Source organism: Mobula birostris, chromosome 8 (genome assembly GCF_030028105.1).
Source record: "Mobula birostris isolate sMobBir1 chromosome 8, sMobBir1.hap1, whole genome shotgun sequence".
NCBI classification, from domain to species: Eukaryota; Metazoa; Chordata; class Chondrichthyes; order Myliobatiformes; family Myliobatidae; genus Mobula; species Mobula birostris.
Window position 1 is genome coordinate 28,917,885 of NC_092377.1, and position 21,004 is coordinate 28,938,888.

Genomic DNA, 21,004 nt, shown 5'->3' on the forward strand with positions numbered 1-21,004 from the left:
GTCACTGAGTGTATGTCTGTGACCTTCTGCTGCTGTAGCCTATCCACTTCAAGGTTCGACATGCTGCTTCAGAGATGCTCGTCTGCACACCACTGTTGTAACATGTATTTATTGTGTTACTGTCGCATTCCTGTCAGCTTGAACCAGTCAGGCCATTCTCCGCTGACCTCTCTCATTAACAAGGCATTTTTGTCCACAGAACTGCTGCTCACTGGATGTTTTGTGTTTTTCGCACCGTTCTCTGTAAACTCTAGAGACTGTTGTGCACAAAAATCCCAGAAGATCAGCAGTTTCTCAAAGTACCCCATCCGATACCAGTAATCATTCCATAGTCAAAGTCACTAAGATCCCATTTCTTCCCCATTCTGCTGTTTAGTCTGAACAACTGAACTTCTTGACCATGCCTGCATGTTTTTATGAATTTAGTTGCTGCTACATAATTGGCTGATTAGATATTTGCATTAACAAGCAGCAGTGCCTAATAAAATGGCCAATAAGTGTATTTTACAGTAACATTACCATAGACTTACCTACATGAGTCTCTTTGAGCCTTTGAGTTAAGGCTTTCAGTTATCTCAAAAGCCTGGGATTTGACACTATATTCTGCCTAGTTACCAACTTCACCTGAGTATTCAGAGAACATCTAAAAATTCAACAGTTGATTCTTCAATTGCAACATCTTTCATGCTCCTTGAGTGCCCAAACGTCTATATTTGTGTTGAAGAGAACTTGAAAATGAAATGAGGCTTCATTGATGCTGAAATTATTTATATGCTTTCAGAAACCATTACTGTAAACTTGGATTTCCCTGAGTGAGCACAAATCAGGGAAAAAGAATGGGCAGCTGTAATTGACATCAACAGGCAAAATATCAATTTAATTACATAACAGAAAAATGCAATTATGATTTTATCATATCACTTATTACTGAGGCTTTTTGCAAAGGCAAACCAAGCTGAAATTTGGAAATTCAGTAAAGAAGAGCAGACAAAATTCATCTATTTTTTTAAGACTTGCTCTTAAGAAACTAATGTCTAGGCACCTGTAGAGACCAAGTTTGGCAAGTGCAGATATTGTTCATCTTCAGCTGTTCATACACACACACTGGCCTCTTCAATTGGTACACCTGTACTCCTGCTTATTAATGCAAATATCTAATCAGCCAATCAGGTGGCAGCAACTCAATGCATAAAACCATGCAGGCAAGGTCCAGACCTTCAGTTGTTCAAACCACAAACATCAGAATGGGGAAGAAATGTGACCTAAGTGACTTCCACAATGGAATGATTTTTGAGTATCTCAGAAACTGCTAAGCTCCTGGGATTTTCATGCACAACAGTCCCTAGAGTTTATAGAGAATGGTGTGTTAAACACAAAACCACAAGTGAGCAGCAGTTCTGTGGGCAGTAACAGCTTGTTAATGAAAGTGGTCAGAGGAGAATGGCTAAACTGGTTCAAGCTGACCAGGAAGATGACGGCAAATCAAATGACTATGTGTAACAACAGTGCTGTGCAGAAGAGCATATCCGAACGCACAACACATAGAACCTTAAATTGGATCAGTTACAGCAGCAGAAGACCATGAACATACACTCAGTGGCAATTTATAGGGTACAGAATATCAATGAACTCTTAGTGTTTCTTGCTTGAGGAGTACTTCTTCAATGAATGACCAGTTCCTGGAATATACCCTGGTCAAACCCCACTTGGAGTACTGCGCTCATTTCTGGTCACCTCACTACAGGAAGGATGTGGAAATTATTGAAAGGGTGCAGAGGAGATTTACAAGAATGTTGCCTGGATTAGGGAGCATGCCTTACGAGAATAGGTTGAGTGAACTTGGCCTTTTCTCCTTGGAGCGGTGGAGGATGAGAGGTGACCTGATAGAGGTGCATAAGATGATGACAGGTATTGATCGTGTGGATAGTCAGAGGCTTTTTCCCAGGGCTAAAATGGCTAACATGAGGGCACAATGTTAAGGTGCTTGGAAATAGGTACAGAGGAGATGTCAGGGGTAAGTTTTTTTACACAGAGAGTGGTGAGTGCGTGGAATGGGCTACTGGTGACGGTGGTGGAGGCAGATACGATAGGGTCTTTCAAGAGACTCCTGGATAGGTTCATGGAGCTTAGAAAAATAGAGGGCTATGGGTAACCCTAGGTAATTTCTAAAGTAAGTACATGTTCAGCGCAGCATTGTGGGCCGAAGGGCTTGTATTGTGCTGTAGGTTTTCTATGTTAAGCAATATAGTGAATATTACAAAGAACTACGAGCTGAAATTTTAATTGATCTAACCAGGTCAACTGGTAAAATGCAAAAACAAAATCTAGAAAGTAAATTACCCCATTTTTAGTTTCATTAGAGGCAAATTGAGAAACAGGTAGGCTTTCCAATGGTGAATCATTTAAATAGTATCCTGAAATGACCAAGCTTCCCAGTCCTCTGGAAGCCTTGCTGCAGAAAGCAGGAGAGAAGGATTAAATCTAGTGAGCTGGTAGGAGAAGTAGCGGCATTTCTCTCGGTCCCAGCAAACCCCATGCCCATCTTCCCATTCTTGCAGCTTTCCACTCACCCATCACCATCACCAGAATCCAATGTGATGCATCTCTTCCTGCCCTTCCCATCCCCCACACCCACTGCTCTAAAACTGTGCAGCTCACAAAGGTGTCTCGCCATCAGTTTTTTTAAAGGAATAAAAATTTTCAGCACAGGAATGAGCAGAGAACACTGACCTGCTATACAGCTTTGGGTATCTGACACTCCTGTGAGCTGCCAAGTACTGTTATTCTAGAGCCAAGAATATAAATCAGACAAACTGCTAAATATGCAAGAGATAAACAACTGTGACAGACGAAAGGTATTTGTTGCCCAAGCATATGAATCCTTAATGCACAGATATAAATTAATAACTCGGAATGCCTAATAGACTGTTTACTTTTATTTCAGATATTGTTCAAAGCCTTGGTCAGTCAGTCAGTGCAATGAGACATCGCACTGCTGTGAAGTTATATTCAGTAATGCAAAACATTAAAAAAATATACTTTGCCTCGTGGCATTTCAGGAAATGTCACTTGCACATGGGGAACACAGGGGAAATAAACAGAAGCTGCAAAATTGTGCAATCTCTTCATTTATTATTTTCATGTAAAATCTGGGGGCTTAATGAAGTCAAGACATGACATAGCTGCAGGCTCTTCTCTTTGATAAGTGCAGTCGTTCACTGAACTGGAGCACTGCAAAGACAGAGAAACATGGCTCGGTTTCCTCATCTTGCGTCTTCCCGCACCAGCAGTGCACCTATTCCCTCGGTGCAACTGATTGCAAATCATCCCTGTGGTGCGTCAGTAGCTTAACAAGGTGGTACGCCAGTGTTGCACTAATGAGGTTAAAATCTGAAGTGGAATCTTCAGCACATTAATGCTCAAAGTAAGCACACACTTCAGAATCAAGTTCACCCAGGCAACCTGTTCATATTCTATACCTTCACAGTATGGTTCAGGTCAATTTTGACCCGGCCCAAGAATCCCCTCATAACAAGCGTCTATACCAAATTTTGAACCATAGATCTATTTAGAATGTATAAATAGCCTATCTGATATGAATAAATGGGTGATCAATCTTTAATTAATGTTTCAGAGATCTAAAATCCATTTCAATGGATACCGGTCAAATTTGACCCAGAACAGCCTCAATGTACAAAAATTTGTAGCACCTGTACAAAAGTATAACATTTTAAAATATTTTCATTTTTGCGCATTTTGGGTCACTTTAGGAAAAATCATCAAATTTTGGCTAAAAAAAAATGGCATTTAGGGTGTTTTTACTGCTGTCAAATGTCAAAATGGGTCAAATTTGACCCGAACAGTATGTAAGGGTTAAATATCACTGGCATATGTCATGAAATTTGTTGTCCTTGTGCAGCAATATACAGTGGTTAAATTAAATAAGTAGTGCAAAAATTAAAACAAATAAAAAGTAGTGAAATAGTGTCCATGGGTTCAATGTCCATACAGAAATAGGATGGCAGAAGGGAAGAAGCTGTTCCTGAATCGTTGAGTGTGTGCCTTCAGGACAGATCTTATGATCAGTCTCAGGACAGATCATAACCAACCCCAGGTTCGCTGAGGACATTGAGCTGGCAGGAAGGGAGGATGAATTGGCCTACCTTGTGAACCATTTGGATGATATGTCTATTAGATATGGCATAGAGATCAGTGCAGAGAAAACCAAGCTGACAAGAAAGGGTGAGGAGCCACTCACAACAAAAATACACTCAGTGGACAAGAACAAGAGACTGTCGAGCAGTTCATGTATCTTGGCGCCTTCATCAACCAAGAAGAATCAAAGCCTGAAGTCCTTACAAGGATAGCCCAAACAATAGCAATGCTGGCTAAACTAAAACCTATCTAGAGAGACGATAACAATGTTCTCATTTCCAAGTTGAAATTCCTGCATGCACTTGTGCTTACCATCTTCTTGTATGCATGCGAATCATGGACTTTAACAGCAGAACTGCAAAAGAAGATCCAGGCTGTAGAAATGAGAAACTTCAGAAAGCTCCTTGGTAGCTCCAATATGGACCATGTCCCAAACGACGAAGGACTATCACTCAGCACGTGAGACACTACGAAGATCTACCATCCACAGTAAAGAAGTGGAAACTGAGATGGTGTCGTCACGTAACAAAATCAAGTGGACTCTCAAAGACCATTTTTCAGGGAATGGTGCAGGAGCAAAGAAAAAGGGGCATGCGAGGGAAGAAATGGACAGACAACATTGCAGAATGGACCAGAGAGACTTTTGCCACAATCCAGGCACTAGCCTGTAACTGTGAGGGAATGGAAGCAACTGATGCACCACTCATCTGTACAGCACTCCTATGACCCAGTTGGACTGTGGGATCCATAATCGTAACCTCCTTCAAAACAATTTAATGGTGTTCAGGAAATGGACAATACATGTAGACTAGATAGCAACTTACTTCATTTCTTCACATATCTGGCTTGGCTGCAGTTTGCAATTTGCTGGTTAGTTTGCTAGCTGATAACTGATAAGGAAAATATTATGATAATTGATATGACTAATATAGAGGGAAAGGAATACAAGGAAATTTCATATAACGTACACATTTTCTCCTTTACTCTGTCAATGTATAATAACCTTAAACCCCTGGGCAAGATGATGATGCATGTACTGCAGGTCAGCTTCAGGTTCCAGTAGAAAATCGATTACTATGAGGCAGATCTTTGGTGCCTGTACGGTTCCATCCAACAACATGCTTTCACGTTAAGATAAGAATTTAGTTTATAATGGCTTTTTAACCCCCCCCCCACCCCACGCACACATAGTGACAGAGTCACAGTCATAGAAAAGTACAGCACAGAAATGGGTCCTTCATAATTTTGTACACCTCTTTCAAACCTCCTCTCAATCTTCTATGTCCTAAAGGATTTACAAAAATGAAGGAAACATATTCACTTATACTGTTGTCAAGATTAAATCAGTTTTCATGTAAGACTCTGCCTGTAAGATTTCTCATCTTATCAGGTCACCTGTGTTTCAGTCCCTAATGATGCTAAATTATAGTCATTTGACTGAAGAGAGCCGTACAACCTCAGAGGTCTCTGCCTTGGAGGCAAGATAATTATAATTATGAGAAGACTTAACATCAAATCAATACCTACTTCATTACACCAATTATTGTGTTCCGTATCCTTTGTCACTATCACCATAACGTGCCTTTTCAGCCTGGTGGACCAAGAGTCCATATATATATATATAAGAGTCCATTGTACTCTGGCATGATAGAACATACATTCTCAAGTGATGATACATGTGAGTGAATATTGATAAAATATGCATGCAATTTGATGCCGAAGCTAGAATTAAGTACTACATTTTCTTAATTTATCTTTTTTTAAAGTACCATATTCTAAGCTATCTCAGAGTTGCACAAGTTATTATTACATGTGTATAGTTTTCATTGTGCCCTATCCTCTGTGTCAGAACTTTGCCCTACTTTAAAGTTTCCAGACATCATCATGCTTTCCCCATCCATGACCCTCTGTCACTGTCAATGAGGGAAGGCTCAACTTTTCTTTTAGCAAAACACAGTTTTGGGGTGATTATCTTTAATTTATGTTACATTCTAATCAGAAAACTGAAAATATGCCGTTTATGCAAAGTTGAATGTGGATTCTGATCATGTGTATGTGTGTCCCTTTACATGCAGATCCATATATCTTTGTGTTTGTATGGCACACTAACGGGAAGCCTTTCCTTCTTGATCGTGGAAAACAAAACTGACGAGGAGTACGTCAGGATGCTATGGGAATTTGGAAATATTACTGGCTCAGGGAGCTGGCAAAAGATCACATTGTCATTACCTGATGTGTCTGACAGGTAATGTGTTCTGTTTCTCATCTGATAAAAAACATCTGTTTAATTTCTTTACTGAGGGGCTGTCCATGGCACTGCTCACTTTCAATTGTAGTTGTTCTGTGTATTGATTTTATATAATATAAATATAATAAAATTATCTAGGAAGAAACATAAGAATATAAGATACAGAAGCAGAAATCTCACTGATTGGCAGAGCAAGATACAGGCAACATATGGCCTCTGTCTGTTCCCATTTCTTAAATTCTTCAACTCCAGTTACCTGCCTGTTTCCCATAATCCTTGCTTCTCATAAATCAATCACAGTCTTAAATATATGCACGGACCTAGACCCCACAACTCCTTGGTGTAGGGAATTCCAGGGACTCATCTCTTCAAGAGAGAGAAAAATATTCATCTGGTTCTTAAATATACTGCACCTTTTGTCTGTAACGTGTTTTAAGATTCTGACCACAGGAAGGCATTCAGACAGCGAAGCCCCCTCAGTTCCCCTGAGTATCATGTATGTGTCAATGCCTTCACCTCATATTCTAATAAACAACAGAGAGTATAAACCTAATTGGTTAATTTTACCTCTTAAAACAATCCCCTCATACTTGGAATCAAGCTCAGGAAACCTTTCTGTGCTACCTCCGATACAAATACATCCTTCCTTCATTGAATACAAAAGAACAAGTGTTCTTTTTCCACTTAATAAACAAATCAAAGAAAGTTAAAATGCAAAAGCATGATAGAAAATAACGTTCAATGAATAAAAGTAATAAATCAATCAGTGAAAGAAGTGACAAAAGCTGGGAGACATAGAAATTTGGTTTATAATATTAATTGCATATGAGTGGTTTGGGTTATATCACCTGTAGTTTAGATTTGCTGGCATTCAGCTACTTAAATGGAATTAAGTCCCAGACTTCTGCATATACACTAGGAAAAGTAGAAATCTGAGACATGATGGCAAATTCAAAGACCAAATCTATCAATGGTAGTCTGTTCTTGCTTGTACTTGACAAAAATGAATGCCAATGACAGGGAAGTCTCTCCATAAGTGTCACCAGATCTTTATAGAGAAGTTTCACGGTTGTCAGTGCAATCGTTATCACTTTGCCTTCCCTGGTAAACAAGCAGAATCTGCCAATCAGGTACCACAGATTATGCTAAATCTTGGCAAAGTCTAGTGTGGCTTCAGAGTTCTGTCCCTTTGGGGCAGTGATGACAATGTGTCAGACTGTCTCTATCAGACAAATGACTAACCTATTAGCAGAATACAGCACAGACAGATGAGTCTGTATGCTTGGTACTGGTATGTTTTTTCACTCTTCCTTCAACCAATCGTTGTATTGTGTGGAAACTGAGCCTCAATTTTCTCAATGCCCAATGCCGTTAAACAGTACTTTCCACCAGAAGCGATGATAAGTATACAGTTTCTCTTCCTGAAAATTATAAAACATGCCAAATGATAGCAAAGTATTCTACAGTTTGTTTTGTGTCCTTTGCCCTCGGGCATATTTGGGCATAATTATCTACTGTATGTGCTACTAGTTTCAAAAGCTGCAACTGATGTTCGGGGAGCTAGGGCTTAAACTTTGAAAAGTTAGTTTCTTCAATGTCTTCAAATTCGAAGAAATTGGAATTGTTGAAAGTGAGACATCATGACAGTTGTAATATGTTTGGCCAAAACTGTAAGTGATTGCCACTGTGAGTTCTCTTTATCCTGCTTGAGACACAATCCAAGAAGTTAAATTGAACCTACCATTTGCCAGAAATGTTGCTGCATCTACAGTATCTAGAATTGCCATCATTTCCCCATTTAACCCTTTTGCAGATCAAGGCTCCCACAGAAGTGTCTCAATTCAGCAGGGAACTCCAGCTTCTCTGGTTTCCCTGAGAACTGATGGCCGGTTGACGTCGGATGAAGGCACAGCTTCCTCATTTATTTTATGGAGCTCTGACGCCAGAGATAAATTACAAATAATTTGCAATTTTTGTGCTAACAGAAATGCAGAATTTTTCTTTCTTTATGCTGTGCTTTTCTTCTTTACAAAAATAAATTTTTTAAATGTTTCAGTCAAATAATGATTTTTAATTGTTTTGCAAGTTTTTGAACGTTTGTCAGAGACATCTTGACAGCTTTAACGTTTTAGGGGCACAACTTACCTATCTAACAAATTCTTTCAATAGGTTAGATTTGTTGACTACAATTGAAAAGCCCCTTTACAGGTCTGATCTGTTCTCCAGGACCATGTTGCCACTAGAAGTTTTGCTCCAGTTGGGTGGATAATGTAAATGTCTCTAATCATAGGAATTTGACTAAGATAGGGAACAAAGACAAGGGTGAACTTTTCCTCACCGAAGATCCATTATCACTCAATACGTTTAAAAAAAATTCAGCCCATTATAGTTTCATTTCATAAGTCCAATTTTCAGATAATTTAAGGAAGTAATTAATGATTTTTTTCCCTCAAAAGTAGGGTTCAGGTCTTCTATTTTGAGAATAATGCTTGCCCGACAGTCATTACAAAGTAGTTGCTTAAATAAAAGATTTATCTCACTGCTTGAAGATTGATACTGAGGAGTAGCCATACAGCCCTGTGCTAAATTTATATAATATTGAGATTAGTTGCATGACAAGTTAAAAATCTTTTGTGGAGGTGCATTTTAATATCACCTTATGTACATGTTACTGTTTCCTGAATGTTGTCTTGATCTTGCCACCACTCTCTGTTGTGGGGTCCGTTCTATTTACTGATGATATAATGAACTACGAAGAAATTTACCAAGTAGTTTGGAATCACCATTTGGGCTTAAAGGCTCCAATCATATTCCGCAAGCATACACTTTTATTTACTTTAATTTGCTTTGTTTGTTCTTCCTATATATAATTATGTTTAATTGACACAGATGTTTTAAACTGACTGAGAAATGTCATTTCAAGTATATATTTTGTTGTATTGAGAATACAATTACTGCATAACATGGTCATTTAGTGTGAGATTTCGTCATGGTATGAATTTACAACCAATTTGAATTTTTTTTTATCTAGGCCATGATTTGTTTCCACTAATCAATGGAAATGATCCTATAGCAACAGCCTAGGAATAATGCCAGATCTGCCCCAAAAACTCTGTACATTTTGGACCACTGATAAATGTTACTGTAACAGTTATTTATCTCAAAATAATTTTGAAGGCCAATTATAACTCTATATCAAACTTAATCTCAGTGGTGGGTAAAGTTCCAGTAGTATAATCAGAAACAAGATCACAAGTTAATTGGATAATATAGAAAGATTAGCGAAAGCCAGCATGAGTTTGTAAATTGTGTCCTGCTAGTGTGACAGAGTTTATTGATGAAATAACAGAACAATCGATGAAGGAAATTGTAGTTGATATAATTTTTCAAAAGTGGTGTATCAGCGTGAAAGCACATTTAGCTAAGTAGGAGGAAGCAGAGTAGTACTGATTTATTCTGCTGCTACCCTCCAACTCTTTCTCCACTACCTTTGACTGCATTGGTGCTGCCTCCTACCCTCATGAGGGATTTGTTGATATTATCACCTTCACTATGAACTTCCAATCTGTCCTCGAGTTCACTTGGACCATTTCCTACAGCTCTCTTCCTTTTCTGGATCTCCCTGCCTGCATCTCCGGAGGTAATCTATCTACTGACATTTGCTTTAAACCCATTGACTCCCAGAGAGTATCTTGTGAAAACTCCATCCCTTTCTTCTCAAGTTTCTGTCTCTGCCACATCCATTCTCAAAATGAGGCCTTCTGCTTAAGGATACCTGAAATGTCCTCCTCCTTCGGGAAATGTGGCTTCCCCCTCTACTGTGGTAAATGGAGCCTTTACTCCTATTTCCACCATTTCCTGGACATTTGCTCTTACACCCTCCACTCAGAGATCACAAAGAGAGTTTCCTTAGTTCTCAATTATTACCCTATCAGACTTTGTATCCAGCACATCATCCATCATCATTTCCACCAGCTGTAACAGGTTCCTATTACTGCTCTCCTCTTCCCTTCCCCACACCTTTTTGCTTTCTGCAAAAACTACTCCGTCTGTAAATACGAGGAATTCTGCAGATGCTGGAAATTCAAGCAACACACTAACTCCCTCGCCTGCTGCGTTAATTACTAGCTCTTCCTTCAGTTAGTCCTGACGAAGGGTCTCGGCCCGAAACATCGACTGTACCTCTTCCAAGAGATGCTGCCTGGCCTGCTGCGTTCACCAGCAGCTTTGATGTGTGTTCCCTCTGTAAATCCCCAGTTCACTGAATTCCAACCCATGCACACTTCTGCATGTCCTGACACTTCCCACTATCCCAAAACCTACTCCCTCACCACCATCTAGGAACCCAAGCCGAGGTCACTAGAGGTGCAAGGAAGCAATGCAACAGGTGCCTGTTCTCTTACATTGTTAGATCTAGAACTCCGAAGCAAACTTTTCAACAATGATGGTCTGTGGGCTTTGGTGAGGATAAAGTTTCAGTGATAAGGACAAGTATTAAGGCTGATTTATACTTGTGTGTACTAGATTACGCCGTAGCCTACACAAGTGGGCTACGCCGTTGTGAGCATTTATACTTGTGTGTTGGTGTGTCTGCATCTCTCTGCAATTCACCACCAAAACGCTGGTTGGCGGTGGGGTTCCTATACCAATGTGTTGAGTTTCTTTGTGTTGAAACTCAACACGAAGAAACTCAAACTTCAAACAATGGCGACTGAAACTGAAGGAGGGTGAATTTTCTGTGCTTGTCCGGCCACTGAGAGGCATGGACGACGAAATGCATTTCAAATATATTCGGATGTCGGCAGGTAGATTTGACAATTTGGTTCATCGTCTCCAACCATTTATTTTGCATCAGTGTACGCATAGTATACTCAGAGACTAGCAATCACCATTTGAGTTTTAGCTTCAGGTGAAGTCAACAGGCTGTAGCAGCTAGCTACAAACTGGCATCAAGCACAGGGTCCTCCATAATTTCGGAGGTCTGTAAAGCTTTATTGAAAGCATTGCAGCCAGAGTTCCTTCCCTGCCCTTCAGTCGCCCAATGGGAAACTATTGCAGCGTGGGAAGAAATGCAATGCTACCAAGCGGACCAATCACAGTTGTTGTGGTTGCGACAAGTAGTTACATTTTGGGAGAGGAGCGTGTTAGGTTACAGTGTAGGGTTCGGTGTAGGGTACGCAGCTACGCCATGCAAGTATAAATTTTCCTTTAGTAAGGCGAAGCTCTGTTTTCTTCTCTTTTTTATTAAAAGATATGGAAGCTAAGAGGGTCGTGAGAGTGTGGAATGAGCTGCTGGCACAAGTGGTGCATGCGAGCTTGATTTCAATGTTTAAGCGGTTTGGATAGGTACATGGATGGTAGGGGTATGGAGGGCGATGGTCCCACTGCAGGCTGATGGGAATAGGCAGTTTAAATGGTTCAGCATGGAATAGATGGGCCAAAGGGCCTGTTTCTATGCCGTACTTCTCTATAGCTCCATGACTCTAAAGTAGGTGTGTGCTCTTCAGCAAATTGTGGCGTATCAGGGACATATCTGAAGTCTCTGGTAACTATACCTGTAGTACATGTGACCAGATGCAGCCCCTGCAGACTGCACAGAAAAGTTGAAGTTGCAGTTAGACACAAAATGGAGTGACCAGAATACAGAAATGTAGTAGATAGTTAATGTAGTAAGAACATACACTGAAAGGAGATGGGTGACCACTGGAAAGTTGTCCAGTAAAGCAGGCAGGTATGTGAGGAATGCCCTGTGCTCATTCCCATCTCAAAGAGGTATAGTATAGTGTTTAGTATAGTGTATTGGATGTTGGGAGGAGGCCTCCCGGGGCAACAGCGGCACCAGCAGCCTATTTTTGAGACCCAACGGAGTTTTTTTTGTTGTAATGGAGGGGAAGACCAAGACTAGAAAAGTGGGGTTTGAGTATTCTATCGTAAAGGTGACGAATAGTTGTTTCTGTGGCACAAACAAGATTTCAGGATCATACCTTGCCTCTCTGCTTCAAGGATCAAGAATCTCTCAAAGCAGATAGCTGATATTCCAGAAGGTTTGGATGGGTGACATGGTGGTGTAGAGTGTGACACAGTGCCAGCGATTGGGGTTCAATTCCTGCCACCCTCTGTAAGGAGTGTGGGTTTACTCCAGGTGCCCCCACATTCCAAAGACCCACAGCTTAGAGTTACTAAGTTGCGGGCATGCTATGTTATAGAAGCATAATGACGCTAGTGAGCTGCCCCCAGCACATCCCTTTACCATGTTGGTCATTGAAACAAATGTTACATTTCACTCTATGTTTTGATGTAATATGAGAAGTAAAGCTAATCTATGCCGGCCAGTCATCATGGCACCTGTTGGTACCAACGATAACAGTAGGGAAAAGGGCAAGGTCCTGCAATGTGAGTGTAGGGAACTGAAGGGATAGTGCAGGAGGGTGAGGTTTATATTCCTGGATCACTAGGACCATTTCTAGGGAAGGTGGGACTTGTACAAGTGGGACAGACTGCATCTGCACCAGAACAGTAGCAACGTGCTTGTGGGGAGATTGTACTGGTGCTGCCAGGAAGGTGTAAACATAGCCATACTTTATTGATCCCGGGGGAAACTGAGTTGGCAGGGGAATGGAGCTCAGTTTAGATGTTCCGATGAGGAGGACAGTAAGAAAGTAGTTCGGGTGGGTAAATGTTTAAAAAAAAAAGGAGAAAGCAGAGGGAAGAGGTGAACAGGAAGGTGCAGGTGCTGGAATCTGGAGCAACACATAGGTTGCCAGAGGAACTCAGCAGGACAGGTGACATCTGTTTAGGGAAATGAATAGTCAACATTTTGGGTCGCAACCATTCATTTGGACTGAAAGTTAGAGGGAAGTAGTGAAGGAGGGGAAATCAGTGGGATGAGATTACAGGTGAGAAATTACAGAGTTTAATCTGAATAAATGATGCATTCTGGGATTACCAATAAAGCAAGGTCGCACTGTAAAATATGAATAGTAAGGTCCTGAAGGACAGAGGGATCTTGTGCGTTCACGTCCAATGTTACTATGTGAAAATAGGGGAAGACAAATGGCACCTGGACACAACTTTCACGCAGACCTTAAACAGATAAAAATATTAAAATTCTGTTAATTTAAATCCCTCTGTGGCTTCATACCTCCCTCTTGCTAAAATCTTTCTAGCTAATGTGCTCTTCCAATCCTTGCCTCTTGTATACTTTGCTTCATTGATGACCCTGCCTTCAGCTTCTTTGATCTATTCTAAATGCTAAAATTACTTCCTGCCTTGAAGTCCTCCGACTCATTCTGTATCTCTAAGCATAATCTGTGAAATTCAATTCTCTGACCAAGCTTTTGATAGCCTCAGTGTGTGACTCAGTGTCAGGTTTCATTTACTAATGCTTGCCTAAAGATCCTTGGAGTATTTTACTGCATTAGGTGAACTATATAAAAGGATAACGGAAGACATCAGCTGCTAGAAATCTGATACAAGTTCAAGTTTCTCTTGTTGTTGCAGAGAAGAGTTTACGACTCCTCAGCAGATCTGAGGAGCTCTAATGTGGTTTGGGAACCCACCTTCTGCATCAGTTCACATGCTTCAAATCCTGACTGTTCCTCTGCAATTTCTGAAAGAATTCATATTCATAGGAAAACTATAGAGACATAAGAAACTTTTTCTTTGTCAGGAAAACTATGAAGGTCTGGTCTAGAGCATGGAAGGGGATACGTAATGCAAAAGAATGAAAAGAAAAATGCCAACAGTGAAGCAAAATAGAAAAAGCACAGCAGTGAATAAATGCAACAAGACCAGAGCAAAATAGCTGAAAGAATATTAAAAGTTCTGTCCCAGCGTTGTGGAGAGACACTTCAGTGTTCAGCTAGTGGATCAGTGGCCTCACAGATCTGGAGACCTGTTGTCAGATGTTGTCTATGTGCAGTTTGCACGTCTCCCTGTGATCACATGGGTTTCCTTTGAGTGCTTTGGTTTGGTACCACATCCCAAAGATGTTCAGGTCTTTTGGTTAATAGGCCACAGTAAGTTATACCCCAAAGTGTAGGTCAATGATAGAATCTTGGAGGAGTTAATGAAGCGCAGGGAGAATGGGTTTAATGTAAGTAGGTCAACACACACCCAGTGGTGCAAAGGCATATTTCTGTGCTGTATCTGTCTGTGACTTATAACATCTATAAAAGATAATCAGTGCATGTCCAGTGAATGAGAACAATGCGTAACTTAGCAAACCACAGAAGAAGGGAGGCAAAGTACCCTTCAACTGTCTGAACGAATTGCTACTGCAGCTGTATTTACCTTCTGCTACCCCATATGGAAAATATTGAGTAATGCTTACTTTATGTAGAAGCCTCCAGCTTCTATTCATTGTGTCTTGCTTCTCTTCACCTTGCATGCATTCTAATGTCTATTATACAGGGGGGCATCAGTGTCAATGAAAGAGCTTTGCTTTCTTCATGGAAACATAAATCATTTGGTAAACACACTCTGTGTTTACTGAAAATTCACTATTGAAACTTTTGATTATTCTTGAACAGTATAAGCTAAGGACAAAACAGAAGAGGCGAATAATAGCTAAGAAAACATGGGTGTAAGCTGTGTTTGAAGTGACCTTGTATGCAACATTCAAAATATTTGCTTCTCTCCTTCACTGGTTAGTTCTACCAGCAGAAAGTTTATCCAGCCTTGCCAATACATAAATTTAGCATATTATGTACCACATCTGTTGATAGAAACAATTCTTGAATGACCTCCAGCATCTACCTTCAAAGCTAAAAGCTACTCCTAATACAGAAGGAGATAATCACATTAAAGAAAAATTAATTGAGTACAGTGATCAACCTCCGCAGCTGGCTTATGTATAAATTTAGATGTAAATAAGACAACATTCAAAATGACTTAGTGAATGACTTATGATTTCCAGCTTGATGGTGTTCTGGCTCAGTGATGTTGACCTTCTCATGAGCTGCTGTTTAGCCTCTGATCAGCAATTAATTTTCCTTTACTCTGTCAAGACAAGCCCCCTTAGTTAATGTAAGTTATATCTTCCCCTTAACACATCATCTCCAGCAGGATGCATAAGGGGACAAATGTCAATTTATTCCCATACCACCCTCATGCTGCTCAGAATCAGTGAATGAAAGTACAGCAAGGGTATTTTGATATGAAATATGGACCAGTGCTGCCCATTTCCCTTGAAAAACAAATGCTCTTCATAATCAAATGCAGATTCACGGGAAAATGTGTACCGGACGTGGCAGTCGGGTTGAACTGAACTTTGCCTGATGGGCAACAGTGACTATGTATTGGCAACATGATTGATAACTCATACAAATGAGAATCAGTCACTCTATGCCTCAACCTTGCCTTGCTGTTTAATACAGTAACAGTTAAACTGGTTGTAACCTCAACTTTACATTCTTCCCGTAAGACATAAGAGCGGAATTAAACGATCGAGTCTGCTTCACCGTTCGATCACCAGTCATTTATTACTCCCTCTCAACTCCCTTCTCCTGTACTTTCCCAGTAAGCTTTGCTGCCCCTACTGATCAAGAACCTATCAATCTCAGCTCTAAGTATGCCTTATCTGCAGTCACCTTTCTCTCCCTTGCTTATCAGGAATTAGTTGATATTTACTTCTACTATGCTTTGCTTTGACAGACAGTACTTTGCCTCATTTGTCTTAAATGAGCACCTTTTATTTCCAAACCTAGTTCTAGATTCACCCACAAATGGAAATATTCTCTCCAAACCGCCATCACAAACTACTCAGGTTCTTAGTCCGGGTAATTATAGACCAGTGAGCCTTGCATCTGTGGTGGGAAAGCTGTTGCAAAAGATTCTTAGAGATAGGATTTACGGGCATTTAGAGAATCATGGTCTGATCAGGGACAGTCAGCAAGGCTTTGTGAAGGGCAGATCGTGTCTAACAAGCCTGATAGAGTTCTTTGAGGAGGTGACCAGGCATATAGATGAGGGTAGTGCAGTGGATATGATCTATATGGATTTTAGTAAGGCATTTGACAAGGTTCCACACGGTAGGCTTATTCAGAAAGTCAGAAGGCATGGCATCTAGGGAAGTTTGGCCAGGTGGATTCAGAATTGGCTTGCCTGCAGAAGGCAGAGGGTTGTGGTAGAGGGATTACATTCGGATTGGAGGGTGTGACTAGTGGCGTCCCACAAGGGTCGTTTCTGGGACCTCTACTTTTCGTGATTTTTATTAACGACCTGGATGTGGGGGTAGAAGGGTGGGTTGGCAAGTTTGCAGATGACACAAAGGTTGGTGGTGTTGCAGGTAGTGTAGAGGTTTGTCGAAGATTGCAGAGAGACGTTGATAGGTTGCAGAAGTGGGCTGAGAAGTGGCAGATAGAGTTCAACTCGGAGAAGTGTGAGGTGGTACACTTTGCAAGGACAAACTCGAAGGCAGAGTACAAAGTAAATGGCAGGATACATGGTAGTGTGGAGGAGCAGAGGGATCTGGGGGTACATGTCCACAGGTCCCTGAAAGTTACCTCACAGGTGGATAGGGTAGTTAAGAAAGCTTATGGGGTGTTAGCTTTCATAAGTCGAGGGATAGAGTTTAAGAGTTGCGAGGTAATGATGCAGCTCTATAAAACTCTGGTTAGGCCACACTTGGAGTACGGTGTCCAGTTCTGGTCGCCTCACTATAGGGAAGCATTGGAAGCATTGGAAAGGGTACAGAGAAGATTTACCAGGATGCTACCTGGTTTAGAGAGTATGGATTATGATCAGAGATTAAGGGAGCTAGGGCTTTACTCTCTGGACAGAAGGAGGATGAGAGGAGACATGATAGAGGTATACAAGATATTAAGAGGAATAGATAAAGTGGATAGCCAGCACCTCTTCTCCAGGGCACCACTGCTCAATACAAGAGGACATGGCTTGAAGGTAGGGGGTGGGAAGTTCAAGGGGGATATTAGAGTAAGGTTTTTTACTCAGAGAGTGGTTGGTGCGTGGAATACACTGCCTGAGACAGTGGTGGAGGCAGATACACTAGTGAAATTTAAGAGACTACTAGACAGGTATATGGAGGAATTTAAAGTGGGGGGTTATATGGGAGGCAGGGTTTGAGGGTCGGCACAACAATGTGGACCGAAGGGCCTGTACTGTGCTGTACTATTCTATGTTCTTATAAAGTCATGGATTCATGCAATATTGGAATAGGCCCAATGAGATATCAATAAGCACCAATTTACATTAGTCCTATGTTAATCCCATTTTATTCTCCCCACATTCCCACAAATTCCCCGAAATTCCAATACTCAACCACACTTTAGAGGTCATCTATAATGGTCAATTAAAAATACCCATCTACATATTCTGGGGAGAAGCCCAAATAGTCACAAGACATATGTCCAAACTCTGCACAGACAGCACTGGAGTCTGGATTGAACTCTGCTCACTGAAGCTGCTGCACTGTTAATACTATATATGCCACATTATTTTTCAATCAATTCACCTTTCACTATTCTGAACACGAGCAGATATCACTGGCCTGTCCAAATACACATCATTAGGAGACCTACCTATTCCAGGTATTAGTCTTGTATCTTTCAGAACTGCTTCCAATACACTCACGTCCTTCCTTAAGTAAGGAAACCTATACTGTCCATAGTATGTACCAGATGAGGAACTCATCAACACTCAGTATAACTGAGCAAAACCTTAACCTTTGTGTTCAACACCCTAACGATACAGTATAACATCTTGTCAGCTTTCCTAGTGACTTGGAGAGTTTTGTCATTTGGCACAAAGGCATTCAGATCCCTAGTTTATCTCATGTTCTGATCTTTCTTTTCTTGGCAGATTTTAATTTTTCATTGACATTTTTTAATATTTTCTTCAATCAACTGCATCCTCTTATGCATTTAAATTGTATTCTGTCTGTAATATGCACAATTGACTATAATGGGAATGTAGGGGGTGTAATTAGTAGGTTTTCAGATGACACAAAAATTCACGGAGTCATAGATAATTGAGACCATAAGACATTGGCGCAGAATTAGGCCACTCAGTCCATTGAGTCTGCAAGCCATGCCTTGTATAATGCTGCACATCCTTTTAAAGCTGAGATGAGGGGGAATTTCCTCTATCAAAAGGGAGATGAATGTGCAGAATATCTTGCCACACAAGGCTGTGCAAGTCCAGTCATCAGGTGTATTTAAGGCGGACATTGATAGGTTCTTGATTAGTAAGGGGGTTAATGGTTAGAACATATGACATAGCAACAGAATTAGGCGATTTGTCATCGAGTCTGCTCCATCATTCTATCATGACTGATTTATTATTCCTCTCAACACCATTCTCCTGCCTTCTTCCTGTAACCTTTGACGCCCTGACTAATGGAGAACCTTACAACCATCACTTTAAATGCACGCAATAACTTGGCCTCCACAGCCATCCATGGCAATGAATTCTACATATTCAACACTCACTGCTAAAGAAATTCCTCCTCATATCTGTTCTAAATCTACCTCCCTCTATTCTGAGGGCCTCTGGTCCTTAACTCGCCCATCATATCCTCTCCACATCTACTCTGTCTGGGCCTTTCAATATTCATTAGAGTTCCATGAGATCCCCCTCATTCTTCTAAACACCAGCGAGTACAGGACCAGAGACATCAAATGTTCCAACCCTTTCACTCCCAGAATCTTTGTTCTGAACCTCCTCTGGACCCTCTCCAATGCCAGCACATCTTTTCTTAGATAAGGGTCCCAAAACTGCTCACAATACTCGAAAAGTACAGTCAGATCAATGCCTTATAAAGCATCAGCATCATGTCCTTGCTCTTGTATTCTAGTCTTCTCAAAATGAATGCTAAAATTGCATTTGCTTCCTTACCACTGACTCAACCAGCGTATTCATATTTAGGGGATCCTGCAGAAAGGCTCCTAAGTCCTTTTGCATTTCTGATTTTTTGAACTTTTTCCCATTTTAGAAAATAATCTATGCCTTTATTCCTTTTCGCTAAGTGCATGGTTGTACACTTCCCTACACTATTCCAGCATCTGCCACTTCTTTGCCTATTTCTCCCAATCTATCCAAGTCCTTCTGCAGACTCCCTGCTTCCTCCAGCTATCTCTGTATCATCAGCAAACTTGGCCACAAAGCCCTCAAATTTCATCATCCAAATTGTTGACAATTGTTGAATTGTGAGAAGCTTACGGTGTTGCTTTGACCCCAGCATCTGCAGGGTATTTTGTGTTTACGGTGTTGTGAATGTGAAAAGAAGCTGTCCCAATACTGGCCCTTGCGGGACACCACTTGTCACCAGCCTCATTTATTCTGACTCTTTGCCTCCTATCAATCAGCCAATCTCCTATCCATACTAGTATCTTTCCTGTAATACCATGGACTCTTATCTTGTTAGGCTGCCTCATGGGCACTACCCATGTCAAAGACCTTCTGAAAACCAAGTAAATAACATCCACTAGCTCTTCTTTGTCTATCCTGCCTGTTAGTTCCTCAAAGAATTCCAATAGATGTGTTCCTAAATAGAAACCATACTAACTTCGGCCAACTTTATCATGTGCCTCCAAGTTCCCCAAAACCTCATCCTGAATAATGGATTCCAACATCTCCCAACCACTGAAGTCAAGCTAACTGACCTGTATTTCTTTCCTTCTGCACCCCTCCTCCACTGCTGAAAGACTGGAGTGACATTTGCAAATTTCCTCTGCTCGGCAACCATTCCAGGAAATAGTGATTCCTGAAAGATCATTACTAATCCCTTAACAACCTCTTCAGCTACCTCTTTCATGAGCCCTGGGGTGTAGTCCATTTGGTCTAGGTCACTTATCTATGCGAATTCAGACCTTTCATCTTCCCAAGTGCCTTCCTGTTAATAATAGCAAATAAGCACACTTCTGCCCCTGACTCTGTCAAATTTCAGGTATACTGCTGGTGTGTTCCACAGTAAAGACTGATGCAAAATATTTAAATTCATTCATTATTTCTTCCCCCCCACCCCCATTACTACCTCACTAGATCATTTTCCAGTGGTATGATACCCACTCTCACCTCTCTTTTACTCTTTATGTATCTGAAAAAAAAACTTTTGGTGTCTTCTTTTATATTATTGGCTACCTTGCCTTCACATTTCATCTTTTCTCTCCATTCTTCCAAGCATCATCAGCAAACCTCACAGCTAGGGCATTGGTTCCCCTCCAGTTCAAGTGCAACTTGTCCCTATTCTCACTTTCCCCACTCGCTTTTGCATTTGTGCTGTCTTTGGTTTTTCTTGTCAACCATGGTGGCTTCACTCTCCCTTTAGAATACTTCTTTATCTTTGAGATGCACCAGAGACAGCAGGATGATGCATTTCCTCGCAGGTGCTAGGGTCCATGTGTATCTGAGCAGCAGCAGGATATTGTCAAGGAGGAGGGGGAACAGCTGGAGGTTGTGCTAAATATCGGCATCAATGACATAGGCAGAAAAGGCAAGAAGTCCTATGCAGTCAATACATAGAATTAGGAAAGAACCTGAAAGGAAGGACCTCCAATGTTGTAATCTCCAGATTACTCCCTGTGCCAGGGGCTAGTGCACGTAGGAATGGGGCGATAGCACAGGTGAATGAATGGCTGCAAA

The 21,004-nt window shown here is 41.0% G+C and overlaps 1 protein-coding gene across 1 annotated transcript in view; it reads left to right on the top strand.

Moving 5' to 3' along the window:
* The first annotated feature begins 6,320 nt into the window (after positions 1-6,320).
* The window catches only part of LOC140202164 (ALK tyrosine kinase receptor-like), a 328,364-nt gene continuing 313,680 nt past the window's right edge, over positions 6,321-21,004 (top strand). The window contains exon 1 of the mRNA XM_072267037.1: positions 6,321-6,400. Coding sequence (XP_072123138.1) covers positions 6,321-6,400 — 80 coding nt within the window. The remainder of the gene's footprint in view (positions 6,401-21,004) is intronic.